Source organism: Pistacia vera, unplaced genomic scaffold (assembly GCF_008641045.1).
Source record: "Pistacia vera cultivar Batoury unplaced genomic scaffold, PisVer_v2 Contig160, whole genome shotgun sequence".
In the NCBI taxonomy this organism is placed as follows: Eukaryota; Viridiplantae; Streptophyta; class Magnoliopsida; order Sapindales; family Anacardiaceae; genus Pistacia; species Pistacia vera.
In genome coordinates, this window is record NW_022195685.1 from 1,742,798 (window position 1) to 1,756,762 (window position 13,965).

Genomic DNA, 13,965 nt, shown 5'->3' on the forward strand with positions numbered 1-13,965 from the left:
TGATAAGTTTTACGAGACAAAAAATGGAGTACACATGAAGAAGGCAAGATGCAAGTATTGTAGAAATATTTATAAAGCTGATGCAGGTAATGGTACTAGTACTTTAAAAATGCATGCTAATAAACATATTACTCAACATGGAAATACAAAAACTAATCAAACTAAAATAACTAATATAGGTACTACTTGGCGTTTTAATTCTGCTGTATATATGGAACAATTAGCTTTATATATTGTTGCAACTAATCAACCTATTAATATGGCTGAAGATAAATATTTTGAAAGATTTATTAAAATTTCATTTTTTCAGGATTTAAAAGTTATTCTAAAACTGCAACTAAAAATGATTTAATAAAATTGTTTGGGAAAGTGAAATTAGAATTAAAAAATAAAATACATAGTTGTCATGTTAGTGTGGCTCTAACCAACGATATTTAGAGTAGTAAAGCTAAACAAGATTATATTTATGTGACTAGTCATTATTTTGATAACGAATGTAAATTAAATAAATCTTTATTGGGATTTAGATTAATGGATGTGGATCATAGTGGTCAACAAATTTATAATAAAATTGTTGAAGTTTTAGAAGATTATAATGTTGCTCATAAAGTGATAAGTTTAACTTTAGATAATGCAAGTGCTAATAGTAGAGCTATATATATTTTTTAAATAAATTTTCCTTTTCCTGACAATTTGAAGTTTTTTCACCAACGCTGTGCATGTCACATTATTAATTTAATTGTGAAATGTGGTATGAAAAAAATTAGAAATAATATTGATAGAATTAGAGATTCTTTAGCTTGGATTACTAATAGTAATAGAAGAAATGCTGAATTTCAAGATGCTTGTATAAAATTAAATATGTCTCCTAGAACTTTTGCATTAGATATGTCTGTTAGATGGAATAGTACTTATTTAATGCATGATGTTTACCTTATGCAAATTTAATTAGTTATTTTGTAGCAAATAATATATGTTCTCATTATTTGGTAGACAATGATTGACATATAGCTCAAAAATTTCATTATTTTCTTAAAAAATTTTATCAATCCACTTTACAACTTTTTGGTGTGTATTATCCTACTAGTCCATTGGTAATACATACAATTATAAAAATTTCAGATTTATTTAAAAAAAAAAACATAAACAATGAAATTTTAGCGAGACCAATAGAAGCAATGCAATTAAAATTTTAAAAATATTGGAAACCCATTCCTTTTCTTTATTGTTTAGCTGTCATGTTTGATCCTATAATTAAATTAGTGTGTTTAGAAAATGGTTTAGACATGTTAAGTGAAAATTTACGAGACAAAACATATGCCAATCAACTAGGAGAGTGTCTTGTAGAGGTATATTTGCAATATGAAAACAAGTATGGGAACTAGCGAAGAGGCGAAATACCCGAGGAAGTAGCATCAGAAGAAACAAATGAAGACTTCGACTCCTGGAGTGCACTTAATAGGTCGAAGAGGACCCGAACCCGAAGCACAACCTCCTCTTTAGAAGCATCAACAACTAATGTACTGTCCTCCATGCAGCTACAGAGTAATAAGCTTCACCAATATTTGGGAACCCCCGACGTGCTACCAGCAGATCCACAACAAAGAGCCAACTTTGATGTCTTAGAATATTGGAAAACTAGAAAATGTATTTTTCTGGTACTATCAAGACTTACCCTGGATATTTTCTCTATTCCTGTCTCAACCACCTCATCCGAACAAACATTTAGTGTAAGTGGAAGAATTTTAAATGAAAGGAGGACTAAACTTTTACAAAAAATGATTGAAATCCTCACATGTCTTCGAGATTGGGAACGGTCGCGCCATCAGGATCAATATGAAGTTGTCGACGATACTTTAATAGAATCATTTCAATTTTGTAATATAGATGATACGGATGAGGGAGGTCCTAGTCAACCCCCAAATTAGTTGTTTTGTAAATTATAACTTTGTAACTTGTAAATTAATTGTCAATTATTAAACTTTTTTTTCCTTACCAAGTTTTTGTCCCAATTGAGTTTTTCTTGGTAAGGTTTTTAACGAGGCAACAATTGTTGTATTTTCTTATTTCTTATTTTATTTTTTGATAAATGAATAAATCTAATTTTTTTTATATTACAATTTAATTGTATTAAAATTGAATTAATGTTGGAAATGTTAACAAAAAAAAAAAAAAATTAATTTAATTGAATTATTGATATTTGAAAAGTTAGCTAAAAACAATTACACAAAAAAAAAAATTCGGGCTAGCCCGGCTCGGCCCACACCAAAACCCATCGAGTTAGCGTTGGCAGGCCGAGCCGGACCAGCCCTTCTAGTCAAGAGGTGGGCCTAACCCAAGGACGAGTCGGGTCTGGCCCGCCTTTTTGCATAACGCTCCACAGGTCGGGCTAGGCGGGTTATTTTTCCACCACTAGTTATCCGTACAAACGGTTCGTCATGGTCCTTCCATCGTTCCTGCACACCAACCCACCAAACAAAGCACATAAAAGAGGCAAAGAAAACAAAAACTAGAAAACTAACACTTTATAAATGCTAGTATACGTTTATTGTACTTTCTTGGTAAACTAAATGTCAGTTTCCATAAATAAATGAAAATACCACATTCACCATACTAAGGCAACACAAACATTAAATACATAGACGTCCACACATCATTTTATACATCACTACCAAAGTTAATTACATTCCATATTAGTGATCCCTACCTTCCTGTACTAACTGCAAACATAGGGCATTACCATTTAATTAGTAGACAGACATGGTTTTGACAAAAACATAACAAAAGACACAATCATGTATGCAGTTAGAATATATGCAAAATACAAATACGGGAAGACAACCACTGTGTTAGCATACTAATAACCCTGTGCACAAAAAAAAAAAAAAACAAAAAAAACAAAAAAAAAAAAAAACTCATTATAAGACTTCACTAGAAATCAAATGTTGGGCGGTACTCATTACTTGCTCCAAGCTGTATCTTCACAAATTCTCTCTGCACGTGCATTGGTAACCCAAACAAGATATCTATCTTGTGAGGTTCCTTGCAAATCTTTGTGGTAGCTGTCAGCATCTCAGTCACTGTGAACCCATCCAACTAAGAAACAACCAAATACACCTGCCCTTTACGGTCTTTCTCCTAGGTCTCTTTCTTTAAATAGTCAGCAATACCCTTTAGCTCAGCTCGGGTCCCATCCAAGGTAGTCTTAAACTTGCCCAATGTGGCTTGCCAATCTGTTACTTTTCCAGCATCTTTTTTCCTCCTCTTACTACTGACAGCAACTCTGCTTTGATTGGCAGTGATCACTAACAAGTTGAATCAACCACATCATCTTTCTGCAAGGCAGTGGTCTTCCCGTTGACATCGAGATTGATGTCCATCTGTTCATCATTGTTGTCAGCAGTCTCATTATCCAAATCTTCAACAGCAATAGCGGCTATCTCCGCACCGGCTCTATTTGCCCTATATTTGTTGTAGATGGTGACAAAGGAATCATAGGGCACCCACGGTTTATGTCTTAGTGCTCTTGCAAAAGGATGACTCTACAAAAAAAAATAATCATCATAAGACATATTACATTTGTAAAAGTACGTGTAAACATAAAGTTGAGAATATAAATGTACACAAATAAACCAACACAAGCATACTTACCCGGACCCAGTCATCGAACACATTCTTGGTACATGTAATGCATTTCTCCTCACCATTCCACCCGAAACCACTACCTTTCTCAATCATGTCGCTAATTGCATTATATTGTCTCCTCAACATCTTGATCCTTGAGTCGATATGCGGTTGTGCTTTCAGACTGTTATGAGGAAGCTTTTCCCGCATCATCTTTTCCACCTCATCTTGGTAACCGCATTTGAACCCCCCTTAGTTCTCCATAGTGGCTGATCTTTCAGTTCCAACAGAAACTCCACCAACACAGCGTCCTCCATTTTTGTCCATTGCCGCGTACTTTCTTTAGCCTTTGCCTTTCCTTTTCTGCCCTTTTTCATAGGCACAGCGTCGTCATGCATGCTAATGCTCTTATCAAAGTCATTAGGCTGCGTTGCTGACCTCTCCATATTGCTGAAACAATAAAAAGGCAGATTAGTGATATTAGGAAAAAAATCAGGTTAGAACTTTGTATATACACAATGTCCGAGCTATTGAATGTAAACAATGTACTCTGCACACACAAATATGCACGATATTCATAATTGTGTTTTGGTTCATTCATACATCGCCAATAATAGAAAACAGAAATTTAAAAAGTCACAACACTACACATAAACTCAACACAAGCAAAATCATGCATTCTGTGTAGTCATCCAAGTATTGAACATTTTAGCCGCCATATTGTCTCTAAATGTAGTCCACATGGCACTAGGCTTGACATGCTTGATCAGTTCTCATCGTCATCCTGTTGCCCTTCATCGTTGACCTCTTTTGGCAACTCTGCTTCAACCAGGTCAATGGGCAACTCAGACCTTATGAAATTGTGCAAAAGACAACATGTAGTAATGATTCTACATCGAGTTTTGACGAGGTAGTAAGATGTGTCCTTCAATATTCCCCATCGAGCTTTCAATATGACAAAACAGAGCTCAATACAATTTCTTGCTTAAGAGTGTTTCATGTTGAAAAGTTCTTGCGGTGATGCAAGTTGGTGACCTTGCCGCCATTCACTCAAATGATATCTTTGTCCTCGATAAGGAGCCAAAAACCCTTCCCCGTTAGTGTATCTAGCATCACATAAATAGTATTACCCTAAAATAATCAATTTCAAGTCAATAACAATTAATAAGTGTACTATTATGGCAGACCCTATTATTAAAAATGCAATTTATTTCGTTATATTACCTTGAAGGACCTTTAATCAATTTCTCCTAGTAATGGCATCCCTAAGAACTCTATCATCTATAGTGGAACCTTCCCACCCAAGGAGGACATATATAAACTGCATGTTCGGTGTGCATACACCAAGGACATTTGTTGCAATTTTATTTTTCCTTGACCGATAACTAGGTATATCGTCAGCGAGCACATGAACCTTTATTTATGTTTCATCTAAAGCTCCTAAACAGTTCTAACATAGAACAAGAAAAAAACATTTTAGACAAAATACTAAGTCTAATTTTAATAAACTATTGAGTGCATCTTAAACTGAGTCATAAGACTGTACCTTGAACCATTTGTACCGGTCATCAGTTAAGTTTTCGGGAATAGGCTCTGGTTTTTTAAACAACAAGGTATGCAACCTTAACACGACGTTCAACACTAAGTGAAAATTATGGCTTTCCGTCTCAGTGGATCTGCGCATTTGATGTTTCATGACTCTGGTCTTCTAGTTATGGGCAAAGATGTGAAGAAAAGTCCCTACTAATTCTTCTACAGATGAACGACGGGTTGATTTTAAGTAGTCATGTTTAGTAAGTAAATTACATAATTTGTCAAATAGAGCCATATTCATCCTACAGCTCTCAAAACATAACTCATTACTTTGGGAAAGCATGGTGTATAAATTCAACGACCTAACCTTAAACCTAGACTCAGACTCACTGGCATATGATATACTAGCCCTATGTCTACCCCGTATATTAAGTACATTAGCCAACCCAAGAAGGACGAGCATGGTGTACCTGGTTTCTAACATGTCCAAATGGAAGACTACAAAGGCAACCAAGTGCATTTTCTGCCTGACTGTTAAACGAGCCATGGCTGTTTCACATAATTCATGTATCAAAGCATAATAAAGTCAATCAAGTATGTACAAGTCTTTAAACCAATAACAAGCAATCTTATATAAAAGAAATCAAACTGAATTTCGATGAAAACAACATAAACATCAGAATTTAATAATCTCACTAACAAACAAAAATTCACCTCAAACACTCACAAAATTCTCAACATCCCACACATCAAAATTTGTCATCCATCACACAAACCAACACAAACATCATAAAAAATTCACATCAATTCCTCAAAACTGTCTTCTTTAGCAATTCAATTGGTATAATCTTATTGTGCTTTCTTAAGCTTATTGTAGTACAAGTTTTGTTTTAGGACTAAATCAATTGTTTGTTGTTAATTATTGTATTGTGGACAATAAATATTTGAATCTGATTCTCATGCTCAATAGTATGTAGATTTTCAAGTTTATCTTAATCGTTGTAATACAATTAGATTTGGTTTTATTTAGTTTCTTAACTGTGCATGCTTTTCCTATTTTGGATTAATTCTTAGGTTGTCCAATAAGGATTGTAATATATTTTTATTATCTTTCTAACCAACAAAATCTAATTCTTATGCTAAAAAGTATTTCATATCTCACAGACCACAACACAGCAACAAATCAAGACATTAAACAAGCAACCTAATGCCATTTCGAACTCTTTTCATTTCATTTCAACATCAAATAAGTTATTGCAAGACAATTTTACCCTCTCTAAAGCAAAACAAAGCAACACAACAAATCAAGACATAACAAAAGCAACCTAATGCAAATTTGAACTCTTTTCATTTCATTTCAGCATCAAATTAGTGATTTATTGCTATCTTTATATATGCAGGGTCCTTTGCCTAGTTTCAGTTGTGATAGCAGATTTTTTATTTTAGCCTTGGAAAAGTCTAACCTTTTTATCATCAATAGAATTTGTAATTATGTGTTCTTGAATTTTGTCCATATTGTGGATAAGCCAGGAACGTGTGGGTGTTGTTACCAGGAGATGAGGTTGAGGGAGAACACTTTTTTATGTCTGGTGGTTTGAGATTTTTGTTGTGGGGTGATTTTGCTTATGTTCGACATGATTACTAAAATTGGTGTTACTGTGGGCATTCGGTTGCTGGAGATCTGCAGTTTTTGCTTTTTAGTGATGTGGTTCATCGCTTCTTCTTACCTGAAGATTTGCTTAATAGCTTAAAAAGGGTGTGGGTTGTTTCGTTGTACTCTAGTAGTAGTGTTTCTCCTTGGTTTTGTACTGCAGCTTAGCTAGTGTGGGTTTTTATGCCTATCCTCTTTTGAGCTTTCTCCTAGTTTTTGTCCAAGTCTCTGGCTAGGTTGTATATATTTGGACTGTTTTTTGTTTTCATTGTATAGTTTGTTATCCCTTGGGCATGTCCAAGGTTTTTAGCGGTAGTGAAGCTTTGGTCTCCTAGGTTGTAAGTTTTTTCATTCTTTTATACAATTACCTCATTTACCCAAAAAAAAAAAAAAAAAAAAAAAAAAAAAAAAAAAAAAAAAAAACAGTTATTGTAGGGTAGTTTTACCCTCTCTAAAGTGAAATAAAGCAACCCTAACTACACAACAACAAATCAAGACATTACACAAGCAACCTAATGCAATTTCAAACTCTTTTCATTTCATTTTAGCATCAAATCAGTTATTCTCGCCTCCAAAAATCTAATACTCTTTGATTTGTTTCTATACAAATTGTGAGTAAGAAAAGACGATAAAAGAGACAAAAAGTTTTTATTATTTGTACTCCATTATTTCTCTTAGCATTCAACTAGAGCTTAACTTGATTTGAAGGTTGATTATTTATGTGATTGGTTCATTCTGTTTATCAAATTTTTTGATTTAGGTTTGTTTACAGGTTTTGGAGGTGAAAAAGACTATCGTACATTTGCATTCTCTTACCCAAGATCTTGTTTTTCTAATTTTACAATTCTTTGATGAGGAAGGTTATAAAGAAAGTGCTCACATGTATGTTAATCTTTCATCTCTAACCAATCCACTCATGTACACATTTTTTACACCTTCAAATTCTTATGCTTATTCTGTAACTTAATCATGACCATCTAGTGCACAGGCTCGCGCGTGAAAGTGGATATTACTTTGACTTAAAGTTTTTTGAGGACCTGGTACTTGATGGGAAGTAGGAAGAGGTTGAGAGGTATCTTTCTAGTTTCACAAAGGTTGATGACAATAGGTACTCAACCAAAATCTATTTTCAGATCAGGATGTAAACACCCAAAATCATTGACTTAATTAATAATAATAATAACTTATTCAAGCTTGGAAACATGGCCATAATCACATGCCGAATACCCATAAATTTATACCAACTAAAAACATCATCTCACCATACTAAACTCAGCCCAACCATGCAGCCAAAAATCTACCTAGATGTCACCTAAAACAATCCAAACAAAAGCAATATCACCCAAAACACAAGCAACAGAGACATGCCAAAGCTCTAACCACAATGTTATTAAAATAATTACCGAATGCACACAAAATTCCAACAATAAATCAATTTAAGCATTTCAATTACCTTGACAAGTCAATTGAGTCCATATATACAATTAACATTCAGCCAACATTACATGCACAGATCGACCAAAAATGCAACCATAAACACATGAAATTCTAGCCACCATTGCAACCATAACACTAACCCAAAATGCAGTTCATACACACAATTTCAGCTCTAACACATAAAAAAGAACACACCCAGCCGAACATAAAATAGAAAAAATAAATCTCCCACTCAACATGCAACATGCAACATATATAATTATAAGCAGAATAGAAGTAGAATTTCCTTGAGGCATTGGATAGGTAATTTTCCCTTCTCTTTTTTTTTTTTTTTTTTCGTATAGCATAAAGAGGTGAGGAACTTACCGAAAATCGCGATTGGAGTGCTATTGGGAGCAAATAGATGGCGACAAAGACTCAAGGTTGCTGTGGCGGAGATGGTGGACTAATAGCAAAGGCAAAATGGAGAAGTTAGTGTTTGAAATTGCAATCAAAACAAATCATGAAACATACAATGGAAAGAGGGCAAAGGGCTTATCGGAAATGGCAATCGGACTGACGAACTAGCAAAGGAGATCGACAAGAAGAAGACTCCAGCGACGACGAAGGAGGTTTAGGGCAAAAGGAGAACGAAATGTTTAGGGTTTTGAATTTTTTCCTCTTATATTGTAGTTTTAATGAAATCCAATGGCATATTGGTCACAATATGCAAATATGTGAGAATAATATGAGTACACCAACATTTGTGGCATTTCTGAAACAATAATACTATATTTACAAAGAAATCTTACAAAAATTTCCATACAAAGTGAGGTGGCAAAAAATGAATGGAAGAGTGAAACTCATTAAATTCACTCTTCCATTCATTTTTTGTCACATCACTTTGTATGGAGATATTTGTAAAATTTCTTTATAAGTGTAGTATTACTCTTTCTGAAAATAATGATAATAACCAGGGCAATTTCGTTCAGAAAATGAAAAAACTAAGGACAAATATGTTTGCTTGTGCAAATTGGCTATTTTGTAATTATTAACAAACCAAATGATATTTTCGTCCACATTGTCCACTGTTTAGGGGCAAGATTAGACAAAAATTATGATTACCGAAGGAATGTTTTAATAACAGCCCCCCAGGTAATATTATTCCCGACAATTTACCCCCTATTTGGCACTATTTGACATTTTTTTTCTAGTAATGTTTTTGTACAAAACAACTAAACATGATTATCTACTCAATTAAACTTATATTACACTCGTTAAAACATTTCAACGCGATCCAAACGGTCCCTAAAACATAAAATTGTAACAAAAATAAGATAATCAGGTAATCTTACAATATTTAAGAAAATGAAGATTATCATATTACCTTCATTATCACCAATAATAACTACTATTAGTATTAGAAGATTACCAGAATCTTATATTATTTGACAACCAAACATAGTAATAAAGTAATATAAGATGATATAACCCTAATAATTCTATATAACCCCCAACCAAATGCCTCACATATATATATATAAGAAAATTAGATAACACTTTTCAATTAAAGATCTATTATACCCATCTTGTTTTATTCACATGTTATTAGAAATGAATAAAATGTTAAAAAAAAAAAGTATATTATGCACCTTTAAAAAAAAAAATTATATAGAATGGATTAAGAATAGTTTATTTAGGGTTTTATTTATCTTAATTTAAATTCTTTTATGCCCTTCATTCGTTTACTTTAACAGAAATTTCGTAACAACCGTCTATCGACAGGGAGATAATTGTTATTTTCAACTTCAGGGGATTTCTTAAACTCAAACCTCGGTGGAATTCCTAAATACGCAGCATATTTTCGGCTTTTAAGAAATTGCAAAAACAACTCTATCAGTGTACATAATAAAACTATCCTTCACCTACAAATTTGAACTTCACTTGCACAGCCGCCTCACCACACTTCCGAAACTCACACAAAAACAGCCCGCTCGGCGCTCGTCACTCGTCACCAAGCCAACGCCGAACAAGGCGAAGGCGCGCTGCCGCCACCATAGACGCGAAGCCGACGAGATTTCTGGCGTTTATTCCGTTCTGCAACAGCCTATTCAAGTCCCGACAGGTTTTTCTTTTAGGCCTTTGAATTTTTTTTTTTCATTTTTTTTTGGTGAAAACGTGTTTGTTCATTTGATGATTATTGTTAGGGTTTCATTTGATTTATGTTAGAATTTTTTCTTAAAATTCACGAAATTTGTTTTACTTTCTCTTGGAAAAGAGATTTTATCAGGTTTTTAATTTTTTTATTTATTAAAAATTGAAAATTTGAATATTTTAGTGAGATTTTATGTTTATTTGCTAAATTTTGATGGGATGTTTTTATTCGATCGAGGCATTTGAGTAAATTTGATTGATGTTTTTTCATTAGTAACTGGTGAGAATTCTTTTTCCATAAAATTTATGATATTTGTTTGAGTTTCTCCTATATTAGTGATTCATATTATGTTTTTGTTTTTTATTTTGATGATCTCATTATATACTTGTCGCTCAATTGCAGTATTATTGCTTAAGTTTTAATGAGTGTTTTGTTGTTTACAGATGATATAGTGAGTAAGTGAAGCAATGGATAGTAGTGATAAAGAAGAATACAAACCTTCAGCGGAATATGAGCAAGAGTTCCGAGACCCGCTTCTTGATATCAAATTGACGGATTCTACTGAGCTTTGGCTCATTCAATGGCCTTATAAGCAAGTAAGTTTCTTTTTCTTTTCCCTTTATAAATTTTATTTTATTTTTAATGAGGGCTTACTTAAGGCTTTGTTACGATTATGAAAATTGTATTGGTGTAAGAACAAGTTACGGGCTGAAAAAGGTTTAAATCAAACTTGAAGGGTTGACCTTAGTTGTCAGGCTTGTGGTTTGATTCTTTAGGACACCTAATTTGCAGGAAGTCAATACTTTCGTTGCTTCCGAAAGATTGTGGGATTGGTTTGGGGTGAGCTTTGCGGGTTTGAGAGATTTCTGTTTTGGGGTTATCAAAGAATAAATAAGTTATAAATTGAACTATGGGATGGGATGGGATCGTGATTGCGATTGCGATTGCGATTGCGATTGCGATTGCGATTGCTTTTACTTTTGATCAATTGAGAAAAAAAATTGTGCTCCCTACTACTGATTATCAATAATCTTTCCACCAAAGGAAATTCTCATTGATTTATCCCAATGAAATTTGAATAGTTGGATGAGGTGGTTTGACTGAAGTCATTTATGACCAGCTAAACTGTTGCTGTTATTCATTACGAATTTCAACTCAAGGGTTAATTGAACTTATTGGTTTTTTTTATTTTATATGTATTCTCAGAATCCTGATATTCATGGGAAAGAATTGTCACTTGAGCTGCATGGCAATGGACGGTTGGGCAGTTTTGAGGATTCATCTGGTATTTTTGTAACAAAAACTTATTTATGTTTTCATGAAGAACTCTGATCTTAATGCTTTTGTGTATGCATTCTGTTATTCAAAGCAGCTGCAGTTTACAGGCTTCTGTGGATTCGCTTTCTTGCAATAGTGTGAATAACTGTTAATTTTTGTGGTAGGAAAAATGTATGATGTACTCAGTTTTGATTCACAAGAGCCAGATGCAACAGTTTTTCTATCCTCTACATCAGAGCCAAAAATTGGTATGGATTCAAATGATTTTGCTTTCTTTTTTGTTCTTCTTAATATATATTTTTACTTCCTTACATATGTGTCATTCATGGTTTCTAATCTGTTCTACTCTAAAGCAAGCATCATCTTCTTGTGTCACAATTGTATACTTTTCTGTGGCGTAACATAAAAAACATTTACATGTATTTTGACATGCATTTGTGGCATAACATTTATGATCATCCATTTGTGCAAGAAAATGGTCTTTGAGAGATTTGTTTTGAAAGTGAAGAAAGTTCTCTAATGTTGAGGCAAATATGTCTGCAGGCATCTTTTACACGTCTTAGACCAGTTTAGTGGAAAGCAATTTACATATTTACGTATAGTTACTTTCTGAGGAAATAGTTTTTTCTGATCCTTGTTTGACACAACCATGCTGGTACGTCTGATTAATTCAACCTAGCAAATAAAAGACAAAAGAGTTTTTTATTTTAGAAAAATAGGAGTCATATCTCTTGAAGCTAGGATCAAACTTATCTAGCATCAGGTTGTTTTGATTTATTTTCTTTTCATGCTTTGATTTTTTCTATAACTGAGAATTTGAAGATCCCCATTTCTGCTATATATGTTGACAAAACTGAACCAATAGTATCATTGATTATCAAATCTGTATATTTGGTGATGAGATGCATATTTTAAATTTATTTAAAACTTTCTACATGCTATTGTAACCCTTTTTCAGATCTTTTTTAAATGGTGTATTTATATAGTCAGAGGTCTAATATTTAAGTCCGTGATATTTTATTTTGATGCTTACATGTTGCATATGTGATCAAAATTTGAATGAAATCCTCACAATGGTGGCTGAACTATGTGAATCCACTTCTGTGTTGTGCATGTGTTTACTATTTTATCTGATGACATAGATTACTTTGTTGGTAGTGGGAAAGATTTCACGGCGAGTTTCCCTTGTCCATTACCCGGAGCCTAAAGAACTTGAAGAACTTAATCCCAAAAATATGAGACAATTCTATTCTACATCCAGTGGAAATTCAATGCCAAACTCTTCCCATCGTTTCTCAAGTCCTGTGCAAAGTAGTCAGCGGAGAAACTCACAATCAACAAAGTCACATTCAACCTACACCCACAGTAGCAAACAAAAAAGTTCTTTGTCTGAAGCTGGGGAGCCATCAAAGACACCAAAAAGAAGACGTACTCATGAATCCAATCGGTCTACAGACCGTTCTACTCTAGACTCAGGAGGGCGTCACAGTGGAATGACATTTTCAGGGTCCTCTGAGCGCTCTCATCAAGGGAAATCAAAGAAGAAATTAAAAGCTGAGGATTAAGGTTGTTTCCTTTATAGGTTCCTTCTATCACTTTTTGCTTCTTGCCAATATGCAATATAATTTACCATGAATTAGTTTATGTTACTCTAATTGGTTTTAGCTTGCGGTTTGAAGTAATAGTAGCGGTGAAATGTTGTTGTCATTCAAGCTAGATGTTAGTAAATTTTTCTCGTTCAATCTGATTATTAAATTATTTCAAGTTATGTCTTTGGTCATTCACATTATATGAGAAAAATGTAAAAGCTTAAATGTTTTTTGGTTATCGTATTTTATACGTTTATGATGAATTGATTCATCTGCCAGTTTGAACTTCATCATGAGTACAATTTTTGTTTTTGTCCTTGATCCGTCTTTGTGTGCTACTTTTTCAGTTTATTTTTTATTTTTTTAAGATTTTATTAATAATCTGTGTGCAATAAGCCAATGCTTTGGGTTATATACTGTTGAGAACCTAGATCCTCAACGCAAACAACCCACTCACTGTAACTCAACACTCAAGCAACAATGTTCAAATCAAGCAGAAAACGAAGAATGAATTTGACTGTGAAAATGATATGGTATTGATTGGATGGTTGAAATGGAAATTACAATATAGAATGATGTAAAAACACCAGATCCGAAAATAAAAGATAGTATAGCTCTTCGAGGGGCTAGTTCCTCCCAATTTTCTACTCAAAAGTTTAACATCCTTTTACAATTGAAATCCCACAATTTATATTCCTCAACGTCACACCCAAAGCATG

The 13,965-nt window shown here is 33.6% G+C and overlaps 1 protein-coding gene across 1 annotated transcript; it reads left to right on the forward strand.

Annotated features, from left to right (window-relative positions):
• Positions 1 to 10,051: 10,051 nt before the first annotated feature.
• Positions 10,052 to 13,509, forward strand: LOC116125144 (mediator-associated protein 2). The gene is made up of 5 exons (XM_031410860.1): positions 10,052 to 10,349; positions 10,823 to 10,975; positions 11,586 to 11,664; positions 11,822 to 11,905; positions 12,816 to 13,509. The coding sequence occupies exons 2-5, from the start codon at positions 10,847 to 10,849 to the stop codon at positions 13,220 to 13,222; spliced, it is 699 nt and encodes a 232-aa protein (XP_031266720.1). The 5' UTR covers positions 10,052 to 10,349; positions 10,823 to 10,846; the 3' UTR covers positions 13,223 to 13,509.
• Positions 13,510 to 13,965: the final 456 nt, after the last annotated feature.